Here is a 22,589-nt window from a genome sequence, read left to right on the forward strand (position 1 = left end):
GGCCCCCCAGGACTCCCAGGAGCCGGATACCGCCGCCCGGAGCCCGAGGCTTTCCCAGCAGGTGGAGAATCCATTTTTAAGCCCAGGCAGGAAAGGGCTCAAGGATCAAATTTCCTCCCAACAGATACGCACCGTTCGTTTCAGGGCATTTCCCGGCTGCACGCAGGCCCCCCGCCCGCCCTGCCACCGTCACGCCCGCGACGCGAGTCGCCCGCCAGCCGCCCGCCAGCCGCGCGCTCTGGGGTTTCTGGGCAGGTTGGGCCGCGCGCGCTGCCGGAACTGCCGGAGCCGCCGGGAGCCGCCCCGCTCGCGCGCGCGGCGCCACCCCGCACCTGCCCGCACTGGTGTTTGCAAAGTGCATCCCCGCGCGTCTCGGCGTCTCGGGTTTGGCTGCACCCACGAGGCAGGGGACCCACAGCCGACGCCTGACACCGCGATGGTTCGGTGCCTGCCCACAACACATTCCTTTTCTGCCTGCGACCGGCAGGCGCATCTTTGGGTGGAGAATAAGGCCCCGCCTCTGGTAGAGGAAAATACCCCTCCCCAGCACTCCCCCCCCCCCGCCCCGCCCCCAACCCGGGTCCCCGGCCACCGGCCGACCTAGGCCGTTTCAGGTGCGCTGGGGAAACTGCAGCTGGGGTAGGAGCCGCAGCGCGGTGCCCTTCAGACTCGCCAGCCCACCTCTGGCCAGGATCATCTGTGCTCTCCAAGTAGGGGACACTGCATCCACCACTCCCCCCTACCAGGTCCCCACCTAGTTTGACTCTTCCTCGGGTCAGTGGGCTGCAGAAGACTCCACAATTGACCTAGTAGGCCACTTCTGGACTCTAGTCATTGGCCAAGACAGAATTTTATAACAATTCACATTAGTTGCCAACATGTGACACCATTTGAAAACGAAATATCTGGCAACACAATCAGTTCTGGAGCTGAGAATCTGTCATCCGGTCTTCTCCATTTCCTAACATGATCAAGGACATCTTTCTCATCACTACTACCAGGCTGCCCCCATAGGCATTAGTATGTGTCCTTGGTGGAGTCACAGAATACCATAATGGGGACACCCTAGAAAACAAATCCCTTGGGGTGCCAGGGTGGCTCAGATGGTAGGCATCTGACTTCGGCTCAGGTCATGATCTCAGGGTTCATGAGTTCAAGCCCCATGTCAGGCTCTGTGCTGACATGGAGCCTGCTTGGGATTCTCTGTTTCCCACTCTCTCAAAAATAAATAAAACATTAAGAAAAGAAAAGAAATCCCTTTAGCTTCCTCTGATACTCCAAGCTGTGAGTTGGCTAAGGTCTCCCAGTGTGGGCTGGAACTGGGATTGGTACTCTATCCACTGATGAGGGCCCATAAGAGTGAAACGACTTATCCAAGGTCACCCAGCCAGGGGATGGCAAGAACGGGTCTAGAACCCACCTTCCTGAACCACTGGCCAATTTTCTGGGCTGCCCGGGGCCTCAATACAGTATAGCCATTGGCCATAGATGTTGCACGTAACTCTTACCTGGGCTCTTGGGCTTTCGACCTAGTAGTCATTGGTCAGACCAGCCAAACATCTCTTGCCTCCATCTATACCTATGGAATGGAGAGAGTAATCCATAGGGGCTGGCTGAAGTTTCAGTCTTCAGGTGCTGGGTTCTTGTGTATGAAACTTTACAGACCTGTGGGTAGCTGTTCTCATCCTCATGCACAGCCTGAAAATTGACCTTGACAGTATGATGGCAATTAGAGTTCAATGTGCTAATCTGGTCCCATTGGAAATTGGTGCATCTCCGCCGTCAGGGAATTTCCCCAAACCTTCAAACTTGCCACCTGCAGGGTAGATGGAAACCAGAAAAGTAACAGCCACATCACATGGCCCGTCCTGTCATCATTTTGAGCTTTGTCCTCCATGCTTCACTGGGGAGCCAGAAAGAATTGGCTAGACTAGCAGAGGGCCCACAGTGGTGGAGACTCCCCTACCATACAACCAGTACAGGGAAACATGGTGGATGGAAAATGAGTTGTTAGAGATAATAAGCCTTGTGGGAAAGGAGGAATACTTCTGAAAGGGCCTCTTATTTTACTTCGGGGCATTTCCCGCCCAAGGCTAAAGCATGTAAAACAGGCCAGAGATCCTGATGTTTCTCCGTCAAGGAAATAAAAGTTTGAGGCATTTATGTTAAGTTGGCATATGGAATATCTATCTATAACTGCAATAGCTCTTCAGACATATCCTTTTACCTCCCCAGCAGTAAGTGAACAGCTTACAAAAGCTACACTTTTTTTTTTTTTTTTTTTTTTTTGGTGAGAGAGGCTGAGTTTGGATTTAAAATCAAGAAGGCTTAGCAACACCCACTCTATGTGAAATTACCACCCCCTTTTAATAAGGCCCAAGATGTTTAATAGCTCACTTAAAGTCTCACAGCAAATTGAGAACAGAATAGAATCAGAAGAGTTGGCTGTTTTTTGCAACTGGTCTTCTGAGAAAGGCTTGTTCGTTGTCATTCTATCTCCCGGGAAACTTCTCGTTTGCCTTCTTCACAACCCCTCCACAATATCTCACTGAGATGTTATCACTACGCAGGTAAAACAAAATTTTTTTTTCAACGTTTATTTATTTATTTTTTTGGGACAGAGAGAGACAGAGCATGAACGGGGGAGGGGCAGAGAGAGAGGGAGACACAGAATCGGAAACAGGCTCCAGGCTCCGAGCCATCAGCCCAGAGCCTGACGCGGGGCTCGAACTCACGGACCGCGAGATCGTGACCTGGCTGAAGTCAGACGCTTAACCGACTGCGCCACCCAGGCGCTCCAACAAATTTTTAAAAAAAAAAAATTTTTTTTTAACGTTTATTCATTTTTGAGACAGAGACAGAGCATGAATGAGGGAGGGGCAGAGAGAGAGGGAGACACAGAATCTGAAACAGGCTCCAGGCTCTGAGCTGTCAGCACAGGGCCCGACGTGGGGCTCGAACTCACGGACCACGAGATCATGACCTGAGCCGAAGTCGAATGCCCAACCGACTGAGCCACCCAGGCGCTCCAAAACAAATTCTTATAGGTGGCATAAGGTATAATACATAAAAATAATTAGTTCGCTGGTGGTACTTTAGCAACTTTTTTTTGGTTCACCACCTGCCTGGAAAAAAGTTTAGTGTAACCTGAAGTTCTGTGACGATGTTACATAATTCGCCATATAGGTTTGTTTCGTAAGGAAGCTGCCATATGACATTCCTGCTGACATTTCGTCTGCTGAATTTAGTCCTAAATCTACTAGTTGCAAGAGAGAGGAATGTGGTGTTTAGACCTGAAAGCCACGTGGACGGCTGAAGTCTGGATGCTCTTTCATCATGAAAGAAGGGCAGATGGCTGTCTCTGTCACAGTAACTCTGTTACCCAGTGACTAGCTCAGGGTGGGGCACACAGTAGGATCGCAGTAAATATTGTTTAGATTGAGTCAAACCGAAGTGTCCTTTGGGGATTCCTGGAACCTTCACCAGGAAGACTAATAGCATCAGAATCTTCTGCTGGGCATAGGAATAAGAAGCTGGGAGGAAAAGCTGGTGAGGAGGATTCAGGTAATATTGCTTTCCAAATTTGCTGTGCCTTTAAGTCAGCTCTCTGGAGAAAGGAGAACTCTTTGTAATGCATTCCCTCCATCTCCCAAAGTCCCATTAAAAATTACCCAACATGGCGCCCTCCTTTCATTGCTTACACTATTCACGTCCCGTAGATACTGGAGAAAGTCCCACACCACCATAACTTCTTCTCTTCCCTCAAAATAGAAAAGAGACTGGCAGGGACCATTCTCCTTTGGCAATTTACAAGACTTGTGGGATTAAACCAGTGACATTACTGTAAGGCACTGGGCAGGATGCTTCTCAGTTAACCATGTGCAGGGAGTGAGGGGTCTTGGCAGTTTTCTCAACTCCTGCTCTCCTCCTGTCCTCAATGGTGTCTCCAGCCCTCCTCTCACCCATTCCTGGGATACTGGTAAAGTGCTGATGTGTCACTAAGGACTGAGCAGGTAATGGCTTAAAATGTGGCTCCTCCCGGAGGGCGTACCCCGTAACGAGCAGAAGAAAACCTTTATGAGTTCAAAGATCAGAAGCTAAACTGACAGGCAATTGGGCTCTATTTGGGGCAATAACTACGAGAAGAAGGTAAGGCAGCTGTTATTCACACCCATTTTACACGCGAGTAAATAGGAGCTCCTGAAGGTTCAGTGACTCCTCCAAGCCCACTCATCGTGGAGCCAGTAGTGAAACCCCAAAGGCAGGTTGCAGTCACTGGTATCCTTGCTCCAGGCAAAGGGCTCTTGCTTCCTCCTCTTCTTTGTCATTCCAGATTCACAGAACTCCCTTAGGCTCACATTCAGGGAAGTAACACCCCACCGTAATAACAGTACTGTTTATTGACATTACTGTTTATTGACATTACTGTTTATTGACGCTTACTATATATATGCCAGGTATGCTTTCAAGTGCTTTATAGGTACTAACTCGCTTTCAAGTGCTTTATAGGTACTAACTCGTACCAACTCATTTTGACCTCAGATGGCCCCATTTTACGAAGGAGGAAACTGAGGCCTAAAGAAGTTAAGTGACTTGTTCAACATCACACAGCTAGCATGGTGAGCGGCACAGCCGGAGTAGAACCCAAGCAATCTAACTTGGGTCCGTGCACTTAACTATTATATATTATACCACATTGCCACTACGTTTATTATTATTTATGGATCATCTGCCTATGCTTTTATTTATTTATTTTTTTTTAATTTTTTTTTTTCAACGTTTATTTATTTTTGGAACAGAGAGAGACAGAGCATGAACGGGGGAGGGGCAGAGAGAGAGGGAGACACAGAATCGGAAACAGGCTCCAGGCTCTGAGCCATCAGCCCAGAGCCTGACGCGGGGCTCGAACTCACGGACCGCGAGATCGTGACCTGGCTGAAGTCTGACGCTTAACCGACTGCGCCACCCAGGCGCCCCATCTGCCTATGCTTTTAAACTACCATGAAGGGACAATTCCATTAGCACACGAGACGTGTCTTGATTTTCTTCTCACTATCCCAGATCCCAGTGAATAGAGTTACCGCCATATTTGTTGAACTTCAACAGATGCATGAAAGCCTGAATGCTATGCAGTTATTTATTTCTGGGAAATGTCAGTCACCATGCAGGGAGAGGGGCACAAGCATATTATTGGTTCCCTGGGCCATGCCCTTTCACTTGACATTCTCCACTGGTTCTCACTCACCAAGGGCACAATATTGAGAAAGGAGAATCACAGACACAGGAGGTGAAGTAGGGGCATTGCCAAGGGGGGACAACAGGGAATTTACTCTCATCGAGGACCCCCTGGAGGCCAGGCACTGTGCTAGGACCTCTTCCATTTTGTATCTCCTTAAATCTGCTCTGAGAGGCAGGTGGCTTGTTTCTTAGATCTGACATCCTGCAGCTTTGGTCCGCTCAAGGTCACCGGCCAGTAAGTGCCAGAGTTGAGGTTGAAGCTCAGGTCTGTCTGGCTTCCAAGCACATCCTCCTACCTTGCCACCAACCGTCTTTGAAGTATCAGAAATCTTGGCTGGGCAGATTTGAGAGCAGTCCTCCACCATGGGTTCTGTTCTCATCGCAGCTATAGATGATCCTCTACCTTCCCAAAGGTCCCTGGGGTCTGTCTCTCTCCCTCCTGGACGCAAAATCCAGGCCTCACTGCACTGTAGACCAGCTCCTTGCTGCCCCTTTCCTGCTGGATCATAAGATCTCAGAATTTACATCCCTAGGGAAAGTAGACTTATAGCTATTGGGAGTTAAACTGCATATTTACAAGCCTGGGTTTTCCTTTGGCTCTCGTTTACCTCAGGCCTGTGGGACGGCAGGCCGGTTGCTTAACCTCTCTCTGCCTCAGTTTCCTCGCGCATAAAGTGGGGAGACCCATGCTCCCCTCCAGGGATCGCTGTGAGACACGAATGAACGTGTGCCTGTCACGCTCTCACCTTAGAGCCTGAGGACATGAGCTTTTCCTTTTTTCCGCTGCCTAAGCGGGGGGAAAAATGAGGGCTGTGATGGAAGGAAGGAATCCAAAGAAGACTGGTCAATTTTTGGAGGTCATGTGGTTCTTCAGTTGCTGATGGGCTGTATTGAAGATGAGAATCATCGCCTGGCTGTTGCCGCTTGTGAAAGTACAGACCCCTTCCTCAGGGCCGAAGACCAGGGCAGAGTTACATCCTGGGTCCGGGTTCCTTTGGCTCTTTCCATGCCTATTTTTAAAGCAGTGACCTTTCTTTCCTCTTCTAGTTCTTTCCAAGAACAGTAAGGCTGACTCTAGAATAATTAGGAAAACATTTCAAAGTTGACATATTGCCAAATAATGGAAGTTATGAAACAACTTTAAGTCTATTATAATAAAAAGTTGCAGGGGCACCTGGGTGGCTCAGTTGGTTGAGCATCCGACTTCGGCTCAGGTCATGATCTCACGGGTTTTGAGTTCAAGCCCCGCCTCGGGCTCTGTGCTGACAGCTCAGCGCCTGGAGCCTGCTTCGGATTCTGTGTCTCCCTCTCTCTGCCCCTCCCTCACTCTCTCTCTCTCAAAAATAAATAAACATTAAAAAAAATTTTTTTTAAGTTGCACTGATAGCACATTAGGTTTTGAATCCTTGTAAACTGGTAGTTTTTCATAATTGTCAGTCTTTCCTTTGGGCATCCATTAGCATTGTCAGGCTTTAAGGACGGGACGGGGAGTAAGAATGATTCATTCATTCTGTGGGATTCTCTACAAAATTCACTCTTGCCCGTGAAAAGTCTGAGACTTTCATTCCTATTGTGGCTCCATGACCTTACTCAAGCCCTCTGAACTCTTGGAATCTTGGCTTCCTCAACTGGAAACTGGAAAGAACAACGCTGGCCTCTTCTGCCTCATTAGGGACCTTCGGAGGAGCGAATAAAATGCTAGACATAGAAGTCCTTTGGAGCAGCCTAAACTGAGGGGGACGTGTCACAGACTAATATGATGATACACGAAAGCATGAAAGTGTTTGTGAATGAGCCGAAAGGAAAAATAAGAAACAAAGACAATGATGGCCAAAGGAGTAACGGTGTTCCTTGCTTTGCCATTCCTTAGCTGAGTGATTTGGGGGGAGGAACTTAACCCCTCTGGATCTTGACTTCCTCATCTGTAAAGTGGGGATGATATTAATATTCCTATTCCTATTAGATGGGACTATTTTATCAAATGGGACAGTGGGTGTGAAAATGTTACCTGAGTGGGAAAAGACCAACTGTTAGTTATTATTAATATTACTATTAGTGGGGCACCTGGGTGGCGCAGTCGGTTAAGCCTCCGACTTCGGCCAGGTCGCGATCTCGCGGTCCGGGAGTTCGAGCCCCGCGTCAGGCTCTGGGCTGATGGCTCGGAGCCTGGAGCCTGTTTCTGATTCTGTGTCTCCCTCTCTCTCTGCCCCTCCCCCGTTCATGCTCTGTCTCTCTCTGTCCCAAAAATAAATAAACGTTGAAAAAAAAATTAAAAAAAAATATTACTATTAGTAATGCCTGGTGACGTTGTAATATTATTCTAGGGCTTTGACTAGTTTAGTTACATTTGGAAATTACATCAATCCTTTGAGATGACAGGTCATGACCTGTTAGCTTCCACGGGCAGGGGCGGAATCCGGGGAGCAGGAGCCAGGCGTCTGGCATCCCACTACTGGGATTCAAATATCACCTCCGGGGCTCCCGGGTGGCTTAGTCGGTTAAGTGTCCGACTTCGGCTCAGGTCATAATCTTGCAGTCTGTGAGTTCGAGCCCCAAATCGGGCTCTGGGCTGACAGCTTAGAGCCTGGATCCTGCTTCAAATTCTGTGTCTCCTTCTCTCTCTGCCCCCCACCTCATGCTCTGTCTCTCAAAAATGAACAAATGTGAAAAATTCAAACATCACCTCTGCCACTAACAGGCCATGTGATCTTGAGTTAGCATTTAACCCACCTTTGACTTATTTTCTCCATCTTCCTTCATGGAGCCTGTTTGGCTCCTAAAATTGCTTGCATTTAACCAGCCACCAACAGAGGCCTAAGACACCATCTTGAGACATCCACAAAGAAAAATACTTGTGTATCTCAAGCTGGGGCTGAGTCCCTCCCCCAAAGCCTTTGAGGCAACCCATAGAAAATCGATTTGTGTGCCTCACCTTTCCTCATCCCCACCAAGGCCCTTCTTTGCATTCTCTAGCAGGATGGGTACCCAAACATGGAATATCTGCTCTTCTCTACTCTGCAGCCAGGAAACCAATCACATCTCGAGGCCTCTGACTCCCTTTTGTGAGGGAAATCTCTGTGGAGGGCAAGTTCTCCCCGCTCTGCTCCAGTGGCTGCGGTTCCAGAGCAGTTTCTGGTCTGCTACCAAGCGAGGCATGTCCGTAGGCAGTGGATGAACCCCGAAGATGAGTGAGAAGCTAAATTAAATAATGACATCATTAGGTGATAATGACATCACTAGGTGATACGTTAGTGCACAAAGAAGAGATCCACGGAAGTGAAACGATAAAGCGGGAGGAACAAATGTGAATAAAAAGAGGCATAAAGTTCTGTGCCATAGACAAACAAAAACAAGGTACACTGGGGGGAAAAAAAAGCCTTTCCAAGCATAATGGAGAATCATGGGAACTTAGAAATCAGGGTGATGGAATCCATAGGGCAGCGGGTCTTAAACCAGGGTACATCAGAATCACTGGGAGGTCTTGGTAAAACAGACTGCAGGTTCCCCGCTCCAGAGTTTCTGATTTGATAAGACTGTGGTGGGGCCTGAGAATGTACACTTCTAAAACTTTTTTTTAACGTTTATTCATTTTTGAGACAGGGTATTAGCAGGGGAGGGGCAGAGAGAGAGGGAGACACAGAACTCTGACCTGTCAGCACAGAGCCCGACATGGGGCTCGAACTCAGGAGCCGTGAGATCATGACCTGAGCCGCAGTCGGACGCCCAACCGACTGAGCCACCCAGGCGCCCTGAGAATGTACATTTCTAACAAGTTCCCAGGTGGCACAGGGACCACACTTCAAGAAACACTGCCAAAGGGAAAGGGGAAGAGGTGCTAGGAGGCTATGCTGTTTATAAATGGGCTTCAGAACTAAGTGAGACTCAAAAACGGAATCGTTTGAGGACTGTGGAGACGGGGTGGTCCCAGGGGCTCCCCAATGTCTGGGCTTTGTGGCCACGACAAATAGAGTCGACACAAGTGTTGGGAGCATGATTGATCATACTGGCTGACCAGGGGAATCTATAAGGCGTTTCCCCCTACACGGCCCGACTTCCACCAAGCTAGACAGGTTGGGGGTGGGTTCCACTGCCCCTTCAAAGGAAGAGGGAAGATACTGAGCACTGTTCGCTCCCTCCAGCCCCTCACCCCCGCAAGGTGGATTACCTATCCCTAGAAGCCCAGGCTACCGGGCCCCGAACGGCCACGCATTCTTCCTGGGGTCAAGCTCAGAAGGCGGGCGCTTAGGGCGGGGTGAGGGTCCCTAAGAAGCGGAAGTCTGCTGTCCGGGATGAGCAGCAGGGACTCCTCGTGGAGTCGCGGGATCCCAGCCAGCGAGGACGCACCGCGACTTCCGCCTCTGGCGGTCGGCAGTGGGGGGCGCACCAAGACAGCAATTCGGGAGCTGCGCTTTGTCACCGCCGCAGCAAGGGGAGGGGAGGAGGGCGCAGAAAGGGGCCGTGGGGACAGGATTGGGCGGTCGACCGGCTTCGAGGCCAGAAAGGGACTCTCTGGGGGCTCCAGGCCGCACCTGGCACGGCCCTGTGGGGGAGCAGAAAGGACTGGGATTCGTCCGGACCCACCTGGGCGGGTGACACCCTGTCCTCTGGGCTGACATCCGTCCTGCTCTCCCCTCACTACAACGAGCCCCTAATAGCCAGTACCCTCCCCTCCGAAACTCACTGCCTCGGGCGCGTGCGCACCCTCACTCCTTCAAGGTCAGGCTTCTGAGCCGGGAACGCAGTCTCTCCACGTCGCGGCGCCCTCCGGCCCGTCCTGCTCTTCGTTACCTTTCCCGTTGTGCCCCGCTCCTCTGAGACTTACGGTAACAGCCCGAGCGGCTCCCGCCGACGCTCAGCCTCTGCGGGGGCTGCAGGCGCAGCCACCCATCAGCCAGAGATGGGTGGCCCGCGTTCGCGTCTTTCAATCACACCCAAGGCACCTTCGTTGTGTCTGCGGTGTTAGGGAACGCAGTCCTCCGCCCTGGGGGCGCGGCGCTAACGTCGGAGAGAATCTGGCTTTTGGAGGCCGGACGACTTGGGTTAAAATCCTAGCTCGACCACACCCCAGCTGCGTGACCCTGGGCAAGTTCCTCAACCTTTCTAAGAGTCAGTTTCGCCGCTGCACAACGCCAGGAACTGTACCCCATCAGGGCTCTGCGAAGCTCCAGTAGGAGGAATGGAACTGGTCCGGGTCAGGAGAGGGCTTTATAAAAATCAGTCCCCAGCACTCTTCACACAAGGGTTTTTCCATTTCGCTGGAGGGCGAGGCTTAGCCCGCCCAACCGGTTGGACTTCCTCGCCTGGGGGCGGTTCTCCTACCCCCTACACTGGGAGACCAACTACTCCGTTTGCAGGCCGGCGCCACCGCGTCTCCTGGCCGGGCAAGGCCCAGTGGGGAGAGAGGAAGGGGGTGCTGCCTCCTCTGCCCGGGAAACAGGAGAGACAGACACACGGTCAGGCAGCACACAGAATCACTCACGGAAAGAAACCTGCCCCCCGGGAGGGAGCATTAGGGCCATTTAGGGCTAATTGAGTCGTAGAAGAGCGATTCCATTGAGTAACGACTCTACCCGGATCCGGCTCCCGGGTCCCCCGGTTGGACCACCCTGACCGGACAGCAATTGGCCGGTTCCCTCTTCCTGAGCCGGGGTGAGAGTGGGAGGCACGCTACTGGGGAAGGGGCAGAGTTTTCAGGCTTATCTGGCCTTTGGGCAGTCCAGGGCTTGGAAAGGATTTGTGCCCGGACAAAATCTATTAAAAAAACAAAAACTGAAAACCTGCTCACTCCCTGCCCCTCCCCAGGGAAAAGGAACCCTTGGTGAACAGGACTCCCTGATGATAATAATCGGCCAATTCCCTGCACTGCAGATCCGCGCCCCCCCCCCCCCCCCCGCGGCTCCTTAGGCCAAGCCAAGCCCCAGCTTGGCCATTCTCTTTCCCAGCATGCACCTCCAGTGACTAGGTTTTGAATGGAAGCATGTGCAAAGCTTGACCAATATGCTGAGGCCAGATGCGGTGTGGAGAGGCCTGGCCATACCCTCAGGTTTTGTCCCTTGGGCCAATCAATCTGGAGGACAGTTCGAGGGAGGCAGCTGCCTTGTCAGGGAAAACACCCTGGTAAAACCACAAAGGGGTTTGGTGATTGTGCCTGGGGTTTGGTGGTTGGGGTGGGGCTATTGTGGGTACAGGAATCTTAGAAGCTGAAGGCTAACTTTAATGCTTCGGTGCATTTTTCTGGGGAGACATTTGCCAGATATGCGAAGGGGCCATGACTCCCAAGAGGCTAAAGCAAGCGAGGATAACTCTGGTGAGTCTGCCCGTTTCCAGATAGAGGCTCAGGGCCTTGGTGGATTGCTATGGTCAAAGAGCGACTGGATTTTGTCTCTTAGGGTCTCCAGAATCACTTGCTGTGATTATCTTCCTGATATTTTGGAACTCACACCCTGTAAACAATTCCCCCCTGCTTGGGGAGGGCAGTTAGGCTCTCCCACCCCAAACCCCTCAGGGTGGCTCCAGCCTCCCTGCAGGCCCCTGCACAATCCCCACCTAGCCTCTGATCCCCATCTTAAAAGAGGGCAAGACCTGGAGGCCTCCTCCGGGATACATTTCTAAATGGTTTTGTACCACCTTTTTCTTTACTCTTCTCCATGCTCAAATTGAGTGGCCCAGAGGTTAGTTGTACCCCCCACCCCCACCCCCACTTCTCCCAACCCCAGTGAATTCATCCGGGAGTGAGGCAGGGGAAAAGGCTGGGCGAAAAAACGCAAGTGGAGCTTTGAAAAGGAGAGGCTCCAAATGCAATGCTTGGCATTTTCTAATAGCTCCGGGTGTTGTGAGTGCGGACTTGAAGCTAGAGGGATAGATAGAAGTTCAGTCCTGACTCTGTCACTTATATGTGGGCCTTGTCTCTCCTTCAGATGACTCAGCTGCAAAATAGCGATGATTTATGCTCTCTTCCTCGGGCCTATTGTGAGGATGGAAAGAGCTAATACTGCTGAAATGCCTAAAACAGTGATTATTCTTATCATGTGAGGGTTCCCAGATTTCCAGATAGGGTTTCTCTTTGCCCTCCTGGGAAATCATTGGTGGGACACTGTGAGAAGAGTCCAGGTGTGTGGGCCCTGAGGCTTCTGCCACTGAGGGCAGGTGGGCAACCTCTCTGAGGGGCCCCTGGACCCACCTAGATCCCAGAAGGGGCAGGAGGTTTGTGGAGGATGGCCTCTTGGACAGTTAAGACACTGTTGGGTGTTGGGGCATCCCTGCCGGCCAGGCAGGGACAGAGCCTTGGAAGGAGAATTGGTCTAGTGCCTGGCCATTTGAGTCAAGACCGCTGGTTACCCGATCACTGTGGGAGAAAAGGAACTGTGGCCTGTTGAGGACTTTTAAAGGAGTGTTGTGTAGATTAAGTGAGAAATGGGCTTGTAATGCAAGCAAATGTCTGAAGAGTAATGGTGAAGGAAAAACACATACCATCCCTGCTAGGGTAGAGGAAGGAAGGGTATGTCTGGGCTTTGGTTGCTTGGATGTTGGGGAACTGCTCCTCCATGGAAAAATGAACCCTTCCAGTTGGTGCCTTGAGGCAGAAGCAAGCCTTGAGCTTGAGGAAGTCCTCAAGTACTCCAGTACTGCCCTGGGTCCTCTGGCTCTGGGATGGGCAAGTCGTGGACTGCTCAGGCACTTGTCTGAAGCTCAGGGTGGGAAAAGCCACTGGGCTTGGGCCTATAGGACCCTGGGGCTGACAGGTGCAAGAGGCACTGTAGGTCTGGCTGGCACCAAGGATCTAAGGAGGAGGAAGTGTCAGGGTCAGAAAGCATCCAGTTTCCTGTCCCAGGCTCCTGGCTCCTGGCTCTGGGAGGCACGGAGAGAAGGGGAGCGTATCCGAACCAGAATTCCAGAAGCTGCAGGTTCTCCCTGCAGGAGAGACAGTTCTGTGATGCCCACTGCAGGTGAGTGTGTCAGGGCCTCCCTCTATGGGGTGGGTGGGCAAGGGTTTGGGGGAAGTAGAGGAGGCGTGATCTCCGGCACAGGGAGAACGTCTCTGGGCGTCTGAGATCCAGCAGACCTTGCTCCTGGCGGGGGGGGGGGGGGGGGGGGGCACCGGACGGCGGTGCTTCCGGGTTTGGCGTTCCCCGATGGGCGTTGGCAGCTGCCAGGGGCAAGACAGGGAGGGACCAACCTCAGAAGTCTCCTCACCCCTATGATCCCAGCCTCGGAGACCCAGCCGCGCAAAAACTTCGATGTGCACGCCCGCGACACGGGCCCGGAGGACGTACAAGGGCCCAAGATCAATATCCACGACAGCCGGGCAACGCTTATTGTTTAAAAGGAAGCTCCCTTTGTTCTTGCGTTTTACCAAAGTGAGAAGCACAAACAATTTTTTCCCTGATCAAAATTGTGCTGGCACCGAAGCAGCCAAACCAGTTCCCGGAAACCTGCGCCCCTGCCTTTCAGCCGGGACGTGTACTCGCCTCTGGGAGTCCCCGCACCTGGCTGGAGAAGGTACCCAGGGCCGCAGATCATCGCACCCAAGCAGGGTCCAAAGGCCACTGAGGCATTTCCCCACCCCCTGCCGCCGCTCTCCGGAGCGGGGTTTGCTTGGGAAGCGTAGCGGCTCCAGCGGATCAACGCGTCTGGTGGCCCAAGCTCGGCTTCCGATTCCATTTAACACGAGCCGCGCATCTTATCTTCGCGTCGCCTCCCCGGGGTTCCCACCCACCCCCCGGCCCAGCCCTGCCCGGGCGGAAGCGGAGCCTCAAGCTTTTGAAGTCCCGAGAATTTCAATCGGAGAGGAGGCGGCGGGACCTAAACCCGTCGCCCCAGCGGGGGAGGGGACAGCAGGCCAACGGGGGTGGGGGGAGGGGGTCGTCCCTGCCGAAGGGAGAGAGGGAGCAGTAGGGGCCGAAAACGGACCCCACTTAGGTTGCTATCACCCCCTCTCTGCGTTTATGGGGTTTCCCAGGCCTCTGCGGCCGCGGACTTGACTCCCTCTGCGAATTTACTTTGCTTCTTGGGCAGTGTCGTCGGGAATAACCTTCCTGATACAGTAGTAACCACACTATTAAAATAACCCTTCCCCACCCTAAAAAAAAAAAAAAAAAAGACTAAACAGAAATAGTGTTCTTATTCAGTCCCCTCGTGTTTTCTTCCTCTAGTGAAAATTCCAACCTCTCTTCATCTGATGTTGATGAAAGGATGCTTTTGGAAGAAGTGACATTTGGTTAACATTTTTTTTTTTTTTTGCTTCCCCCTCCGCCCCCGCCTCCCCCGCGCCCGACGGCGCAATAGGCCCCTCGAGACCGGGGACGGAGGGGGTGGGGTGAGGTGGGGAATTGATCCTTTGAAAGGGTGGAGGCAGAGGTCCAGAGAGGGATGGGGCAGAGGGGGCGTTCCAGAAGCTTCAGATCCCCCATCCGGGAGAGGCTGAGCCCTGGCTGGAGCCTCCTTCCTCCCCGGGACGGCGGGGGAAGCCCCGCTTGGGTGGGCCGGACCCAGGAAGGAGACGCAAGGGGTACCTCTTGATCTTTCAATCCTACTCGGCTTTCATCTGCAGGAAAAACCCAGAGGGAAAGAGGATCAAACGCCGAGCACTCCCATTGAATGCAAAGCTGGGGGCGGGGCGGGGAGACTGGAGTCCCTCCGAGGACTTGGCCCCAAGGAGGTGAGCGCAGCGGGAGAGGCTGTGAGAAGGCGGCAGGCTCACAGGGGGGGCAGAGGGTGGGCGAGACCCAGGCCCGGGGCTGGAAGGGCCCAACGGAGGCAGCTCGAACACAGGCGCCGCGGGCTCGACTTTGACAGGAAGGAGAGAGCGAGCCAGGTGCTCCCTCAGGCTCTGGCTGCTGGCTGGGCAGGGCAGGGCACACGACAGAATCCGAAGACGACTCTGCAACGCGGCAAAAGGCTCTAGGATTTGATCCCCACTCCCAGTCGCTCCTCTCACCTTTAGAATATTCCCTGGGAGTTTTAATCTAGCAGTGCTCAGCAGATGGTTGCTTCAGGAGTCCCAGGGAGTGGAGATGTTTAGGCCAACACTACCTTACCTTTCGGATCCCCCTACCTTCTCCAACCCCCCCCCCCGCCCCCAACCCCAGCTGAGGTGAATGAGCATCTTCTTACTGAACAGGGGAAGTAGAAAGCAGGGGTGAGAAGGGAACTTTGTCTTGCTTGAATGCTTTGCTGTCTCCACCACCTCCACAAGCCCACAGAGAGAAAGACAGAGGCAGGGGAAAGAGGGAGACGAGTTGAGAAAGAGAATACGGAGGAAAGCAAAATAGGAAGACAAAAAAAAAATAATAAAAGATAGTGATAACACTTTTCTTTAGAATCTCAGAAACTGGAGCTTTGTCTTGGGACCCTGAGAAGAAATGGGGGGGGGGGCGTACAGGGGCAGCCCTAGCTGCTTAGAACCAGAAGCTCTGAGAAAGGAGAGTTGGAGGGATAGGACAGTGGAGAAGAGGGCTGCCTCCTGCCCTTGGCAAAGTGGGGAGAGCCCTTGCCCACCTGCCTGGCCCCAACACACTTGCTCAGAGCTGGCAAGGGGTCAGTTTCCTAGTGGGTTCCAGTGTACCTTCCCTGGAAGCAGACCTGAGAGAGGGAGCCTGTGGCTGCTTCCAAAGACAGCAAGCACTACAAACTACCCCCAATCTTGCCTTGGAGGTTCCCCTTTGCCCTCAAAGATTATGAGCACCCCTAGTCACTTGATATTTCAGGGCATTTTCAGTGACTTCTCTTTCTTCTATCCCCAGTGCCACTGAAGCCTGTAGGCAGGACCTGGGGGAGGACCCTGGGAGTCCAAGCTCTGTGAACCCCAATGTCATGTGCTGGGGTACTCTCAACCCCTCCCCTGCCCCCCGGTCTCTAGATGAGAACAGCACCTTCTCCCAGCTGGGAGCCTCCGTTGCTGCCGCTGTAGGGGCCGCACTTCTTAGTGTCTCCTCACTCGCAAAACCTGTTTCCAGAGGAATTCGTTGACTCTGAACGAATACCTTAAAATATGGGCAAGAAAAGAAAAAAAAAAAGGCCACTCTTAGAACCTCTCCCCACCCTACATACCTGAAGCGCAGGCGAGGCCCAAGCAAATGGGAAAACGATTTCTTCTATGAATAGCCACCTGGAGGTCAAGCCGAGCTGCGGAAAGCTTAAGGCCACCTAGATGGGGAAGGGGAGTTAAAAAAAAAAAAAATCAGCAAGCATGTGGAGTCAGCAGCCAAAGCAGGTCCTTAAAGAAAAAGCATTAGGGCATTTATCTCCTACCCCTTGGGGAAGAAAAATAGCAAAGTTCTCTTTTGGTTTCCAGGAGGAAGGAGACATCTGGGGGTAGGGGGGTGGGAGGAGGAAGAGAGAGGAAAGGATACCCCGGGCTCAAACTCTCCAGACAACCGGTGGGAGGAGGGAATATGTTTTTCGGTAGCTTGTAAAAAGACTTTGGAGCCCCTGCGAGGGTAGCCCGCCAGCACAGGCAGTTGTAAGGCCGAGAGAAGCGAGGCTTGTTGAGCCGGCCTTCACACTTTTAAAATGCAGTTATGGATTCTCTCATCAAATGTTAGATCAAGGCACCAAGTTAAGAAAACAAAAGCCAAAACAACAATAAAACACACACACACACACGCACACACACACACAACAGAAGCTTATTCAATTACCGAGTCCCGCAGCTCCTGCGGAACTCGCGGCGCGCCTTAAGCTTTCTTTTTCTTTCTGCAGAATTCCATTTGCATCCCCTCTGCTTGGGTGTCTCCCTCTCTCAGTGTGTGTATCTCTCTGTTTTCACACTCTCCTCCCCATTCGAGCCAGGCCCACACCTGGCGCATCACTGCCGAGCCATTAGCTGCGGGTCTCCTTTCATCTTCGCTGTGGCAGACGTTTCTATTTATCCACTTGCGCTCGCCGAGTGGCGTCACCAGCGGTACTGTAATGACGATTGCAGCAGGAGGATGACAGCTTAGAAAGAAGAGGGCAATGGGGCTTCCTCCCAGAGGCGGTGCGGCACAGAGGAGCGCTCGCATCACAAGGTGACCCCAGCTCCCCACCGCCGTCACCGTCGACATCGCGCTCCGGCCGCTCCGCGCCCGCCCGGTCGCCTGGCCTCTCTTTCTGCCTCCCGAAGCCAAGATCTGTCGGACCGCTGGGGACCCAGGGAGACGGCGGCTAGGAGCTCACTTGGGGCTTACTCCCTCCCCCACCCCCTCCGGCGAGCCCCGGGATGGAGAGCCGAAAGGACATGGTTATGTTTCTGGATGCGGGTCAGCTTGGTACTCTGGTTGGCAAGAGAGTCTCCAATTTGTCCGAAGCCGTGGGCAGCCCGCTGCCCGAGCCGCCCGAGAAGATGGTGCCCCGTGGTTGCCTGAGCCCGCGGGCCGGTCCTCCGGCCGCCCGGGAGCGCGGCGGGGCAGGCCTGGAGGAGGAGCCGGTCGACGGACTAGCAGGCAGCGCTCCCGGGCCGGGCGCCGAGTCGCGGGCAGCCGGGGCTGCGGTGCTTGGCCCCGGACCTCCGGCCCCCTCCGCCGACAGCCTCTCGGGCCAGGGGCAACCTAGCAGCTCGGACACCGAGTCGGATTTCTATGAAGAAATCGAGGTGAGCTGCACCCCGGACTGCGCCACGGCGAACGCCGAGTACCAGCACAGCAAAGGTAGCCATCGCGCCCCCTTCTCTTCCCGGGCCTCCCACCGCGCCCACCTTCCACTTCAGCTCCAGGGGGGAGGAAGACACTCCTTTCCCCCAGGGCAGGGTGGCTGGGGGGACCCACCTGAGCAACTCTCCCCAGCTATCTGCGCCCTGGCTGGGGTCTCCTTCTGTGCTCTGGCATTGGCGGGACTGAGGGTGACAGCTGTGCTTTTCGGGAGGAGGGAGACGCAAGCCCTGGGCTTGAGGGGGGTTCAAAGCGCACCCCAACCCCCCAGAGTTTTGTGGTACTGCTTCAACTGCTTGGGGAAGACACCTTCCCCCCCCCCCCCCCCCGGCGTGGGCGAGATCAAACGCGGGTCGGGGCAGTTTGTGGCCCGTGGGGTGTAAGGCGCATCCAGGCGCGGAAGCCCAGCGTCCATAAAGGACCGTAAAACCGCGGCCGACTCGGGCTGCCTGGGTGCCGCGGCCCTCCGACCAGTTTGCACGTCGGTCAGAGGTCCAAATTACCTTGTCACTTCCCGGGCTCGGTGGCGCCAGGTCGGAAATGGTCCCAATGATCTAATTGCCTTTGGTCTCCGGTTGCATTTGAAAAGGCAGAGCTCTGGCCCTCCCCCATTCCCCTTCCCTTCCCAGTCCCACTTCTCCACCCAAAGGAAAAAGGAGCTGCGGGGGGCAGGAGCCCCACCCTTCCTCGGGTTAGACCCAAAAGGAGGGGTGCTGTCCTGCTGCTTTAACTGGAGAACCCCTCCCTGACGAGGGGCTAGTTTGTGGGGGAGGTGGCCAAGAAGGGAGTCTCCCAAAGAGGGGTGGAAAGCTAGTAAGTAGGAGGGAGAGCCCAGCAGCAGACTCCTCCACCGAGCTGTGGGGGGAGATGGGAAGACCATGGCAGGGCAGAAAACCACCCTCTGGCCCTGGCAGCCAACACCTGGTTGAACACCCACGTCCATTCATTACCATCTTATCCATTCAACCCAGACTCCCTAACCACAGCACGTCCTCAGAACAAGCCAAGGGCCGCTCAAATCTATGAAGGCGATAGGATATTCACGCACACACTCCTATGCACATGCAGCCTGGTAGACATTCCCGCACCTACACCGGCAGCCTGGCACACACAAAAGCAAGGAAACTCAGTTTGTGCACCGCATCCTGCAAGGCACGAAGACCCCAGAGCTCACAACACTCTAGTACCAAAGGTGCATCTCAACTTGCCCGGCAGATATGCACATCCTTGCCCACTCCTGCCAACGGGGGGCACAAAGCTCAGAGGGTCTGCTTCCAGTCTGCGCCCCAAGCAAGGCAAGGGGCCAGGGTGGTTGCGGCTTCTGTACCCAGCAGGCCTCAAGACTGAGGTCTCCCAGACAGCAGCCCGGCCAGGCCTAAGGGCTGCTTTGCAATCGTCTGGATGGTGAGCCACCCCCCCCCGCCCCCCACCTCTCTTCCCTGTTCTCAAAGTCCCCCAGGCCCCAGCAGAGGCAGAAACTGAGGCTGTGTCCCCTTCTCCCCCACCTTTCATATATGCCCTGGGCCTACAGCCCCACATCAGCAGCGTTTTGTGTGTCTGTTGTGTGTTCTGTGTGTGCATGTGCTCTGGGCTCCCTATGCAGGGCCCAGCTCAGAGGCACCGGCCAGCAGTCCCAACAGCGGCAGCGAGGCCCCCAAGAGCAACAGCAGCGGCAGCTCGCAGGGCACCCTGGCCTGCAGCGCCAGTGACCAGATGCGCCGATACCGTACCGCCTTCACCCGGGAGCAGATTGCCCGGCTGGAGAAGGAATTCTACAGGGAGAACTATGTATCCAGGCCGCGGAGATGCGAGCTGGCCGCCGCCCTAAACCTGCCGGAAACCACCATCAAGGTATGCGCCCCGAGACCGGGGAGAAGGAGTGCGCCCACTCAGCAGGAAGTAAATACCAACTGTCCACTCCCTAAGTCCTGGGCCAAGAATCACAGCCTGGGGTCTCCCAGCCCACGTGGCAGCTAGGCCGGGGGTGTCGAGGCCTGGTGCGGGCGCCAGGTGTGTGCACTTTCACCTTCCCGACAGACCCTAGGCGGGACCTGCTGGCTTGCGGTAGACTCTCTGCCTTTTCTAGCCAAACAAACAGCGGGGATGGGGTGCCTTTGCCCCGAGGGAGAGCGGCTGGAAGGGGCGGTGTTTCTGGGGAAGCCCTGCCTGCGACCTCAGACCAGCAGAGTCCTTAGTCCACCGGGCTACTTGCGCGTCCACACCGGGCTGGCCCTCCAGGGAGCCCTGGCAGAGGGAAGGAGGGACAGATCCTGAAGCCACTCCCCGAACCTCTCCACGGGGGATTCCAGCGCCAGGTGGTGGCGGCGGGCTCTGCCCCCGCCCAGAGGGTCTCTGCCGCGGCTCTGGCTCTTCCCAGCGCCACCGGCATCGTCCCCCGCCGCGGGGACAGGACTCCTGGGGCTCCGTGCGCGCGGGCCGGCGCCCCTGCAGCCGCCGAACCTGCCCCTCTCCTCCCCAGGTGTGGTTCCAGAACCGGCGCATGAAGGACAAGCGGCAGCGGCTGGCCATGACGTGGCCGCACCCGGCCGACCCCGCCTTCTACACGTACATGATGAGCCACGCGGCGGCCGCGGGCGGCCTGCCCTACCCCTTCCCGTCGCACCTGCCCCTGCCCTACTACTCGCCCGTGGGTCTGGGCGCCGCGCCCGCCGCGTCCGCCGCCGCCTCGCCCTTCAGCGGTCCGCTGCGCCCGCTCGACACCTTCCGCGTGCTGTCGCAGCCCTACCCGCGGCCCGAACTGCTGTGCGCCTTCCGCCACCCGCCGCTCTACCCCGGCCCGGCGCACGGACTGGGCGCGGCGGCCGGCGGGCCCTGCTCCTGCCTTGCCTGCCACAGCGGCCCCGCCAACGGGCTGGCGCCCCGCGCCGCCGCCGCTTCGGACTTCACCTGTGCCTCCACCTCCCGCTCGGACTCCTTCCTCACCTTCGCGCCCTCCGTGCTCAGCAAGGCCTCCTCCGTCGCGCTGGACCAGAGAGAAGAGGTGCCCCTCACCAGATAAGGGGCTGCCCGCGGGCCGCCGGCTCCAGGACGCCCGTGGGCTCCCCCCCCCGCCCCCCCCCGCGTGGGGACTCAGCCAGCGCCCCTCCCTGCCCCCAGGGCACCGAGGGGGAAAGAAGCGGGCCGAAAAGGACCAGAGGGACACGGCCTCCAGGATCGGGACGCCTGGGGAGCGGCAGTGGCTGGCGCGTTTGGGGATCAGGAGTGGGGATGGGGAGGCAGAGGCCGAGAGACCTTCCTCTGGGGCGGCCCCTCAGCCGTTTTTCACCGGACCCCGTGCCCCGGACGGGGGTTGAGGCGATGGCTCCAAAGCCAAACAAATTTAGTAGCAGCAGCCACCGATATCCAGCCCCTCAGTCCCTCCTCACACCCCCACCTCACACCCTTGCCTCACCTGGGACCCCCCTTCCCCCAAAGGCCAAGCCCAAGCCCTGGAAAGGAAACTGCTGTCTCTCCCAACAAAATGCTGTGTATGCAGGGCAGGTGGAGATTAATCTTTGCCAGCTTTTCCAAGGCACGGCAAGGGGCTTGTGGATGGCGATGCACCAGCCGCCTAGGGGAGAGAGTGGGAGGGGTGATTTACTACCACGGAAGATCCTGGCTCTCCCATGGAACCTAGGGGCTCTCTTGCCTTCCTGGAGCCTCAGTTACACATTTTCTCGTTCTGGCATCTCCCAGCACCTGATCTCGTGTCTCTCTCCTAGCTCCCTGCTATCTCTCAACTTGCAGCTCCATCATCTCTCCTTACCTAGCCCCACTTTTTGTTTATTTAGCATTGGCAGAGACGTTGCGGAGGCCTCAGGGCCTCTTGGCAGCTTCTACCAAGTCTCCCTTCTCCCCGGGCCCAATACACACCCTGATTAGCAAGTGATATGTGTGAGGAGGGTTTTTGAATGCTGAATGTATAATAATGATCACCGTGCCACGGAGCCCAGAGTTGAGCTGTTAACAAGGCGCCCAGGGAAGAGCTTAGGGAGCAGGGACCTCGTCTCCTTCCCTCACTAAGTATCTGCCAGCAAATTAGAGGCTATTTCAAGCCCTTGCCTGTTCACCTTCCCTTCACCAAGAGCTTTCTGGCTCTTCCCAGTACAGTTGGCATTTTACGTCTTTCTTCCTCTCCTTTTCCTCCCAAGCTGCCACTGAGGCTTGGCTTTCAGACGCTAGCAGAAGCCTTCCGCCCCTTCTGGGACCTTGCCCTTCCCCTTCACCAGGTTTTGTTTGGGGGCTGCGCCCACGCTCTCACTCTCACCCTCATTCCTGCAGCCAGTTTTTGAGGGCTGGGAGAACGTGTACCCCTCAATAACAAGCTTCACCCTGACGGAGGGAGTGGTTCTTCCAGTAGGGAATGAATTCGGTTTGGTTTTCCGTCGAAGCCTGAAGAATCTGCTGTTGCAATTTGTTAACCATACTGCAATAAAAGCTGGACATAATTCTCACTTTAACATTTTAATGTTTGGGGCAGCAGGCAGTGCAGTGACTTTTTGAATTGCTAGGTCGGCCACCAGAAGCTTAGGTATAGAAGGAACCAAGACGTGCACCTGCAGACAGTCTCCCAAACTTCTGCTGGCCCTGGCAGAGACAGGACATCGCATAGATGCGGAGAAGGCAGGCTCTGACTGCCCCCGAGGTGCAGGTGCATGTTTTCTTAATTCCCTGCACACTGGGGGCCTTCCATGATGAACTGGCCCACCTGGGGCTCCCCCCTGC

The 22,589-nt window shown here is 55.0% G+C and overlaps 1 protein-coding gene and 2 long non-coding RNA genes across 4 annotated transcripts; 1 reads left to right on the plus strand and 2 right to left on the minus strand.

Annotated features, from left to right (window-relative positions):
* Nucleotides 1-595: 595 nt before the first annotated feature.
* LOC109497502 lies at nt 596-10,749 on the minus strand. 2 transcript variants are annotated; one of them, XR_002153757.2, is made up of 3 exons: nt 9,920-10,566; nt 5,985-6,312; nt 596-1,816 (listed from the first exon to the last, which is right to left on the minus strand). It is a non-coding gene; the product is annotated as an uncharacterized LOC109497502 (long non-coding RNA). The 2 variants fall into 2 exon arrangements; XR_002153758.2 differs by lacking the exon at nt 596-1,816 and having other exon boundaries at nt 5,093-6,312; nt 9,920-10,749.
* Nucleotides 10,750-14,069: 3,320 nt separating this feature from the next.
* Nucleotides 14,070-17,113, minus strand: LOC111559520. Its single transcript, XR_002740530.2, has 4 exons — nt 16,878-17,113; nt 16,346-16,383; nt 16,110-16,220; nt 14,070-14,782 (listed from the first exon to the last, which is right to left on the minus strand). It is a non-coding gene; the product is annotated as an uncharacterized LOC111559520 (long non-coding RNA).
* Nucleotides 17,114-17,423: 310 nt separating this feature from the next.
* EVX1 (even-skipped homeobox 1) lies at nt 17,424-22,324 on the plus strand. The gene is made up of 3 exons (XM_023250457.2): nt 17,424-17,864; nt 19,468-19,715; nt 20,344-22,324. The coding sequence occupies exons 1-3, from the start codon at nt 17,438-17,440 to the stop codon at nt 20,881-20,883; spliced, it is 1,215 nt and encodes a 404-aa protein (XP_023106225.1). The 5' UTR covers nt 17,424-17,437; the 3' UTR covers nt 20,884-22,324.
* The last annotated feature ends 265 nt before the right edge of the window (nt 22,325-22,589 follow it).

Source organism: Felis catus, chromosome A2, assembly GCF_018350175.1.
Source record: "Felis catus isolate Fca126 chromosome A2, F.catus_Fca126_mat1.0, whole genome shotgun sequence".
Taxonomy (NCBI): Eukaryota; Metazoa; Chordata; class Mammalia; order Carnivora; family Felidae; genus Felis; species Felis catus.

What these genes read in the sequence shown, in the direction of transcription:
- EVX1 (XM_023250457.2), top strand. Translation starts at nt 17,438, where the DNA reads ATGGAGAGCCGAAAGGACATGGTTATGTTTCTGGATGCGGGTCAGCTT. An exon ending in CGAGTACCAGCACAGCAAAG is followed by an intron (nt 17,865 to 19,467) that starts GTAGCCATCGCG and finishes CTCCCTATGCAG; the next exon opens with GGCCCAGCTCAGAGGCACCG. An exon ending in TGCCGGAAACCACCATCAAG is followed by an intron (nt 19,716 to 20,343) that starts GTATGCGCCCCG and finishes TCTCCTCCCCAG; the next exon opens with GTGTGGTTCCAGAACCGGCG.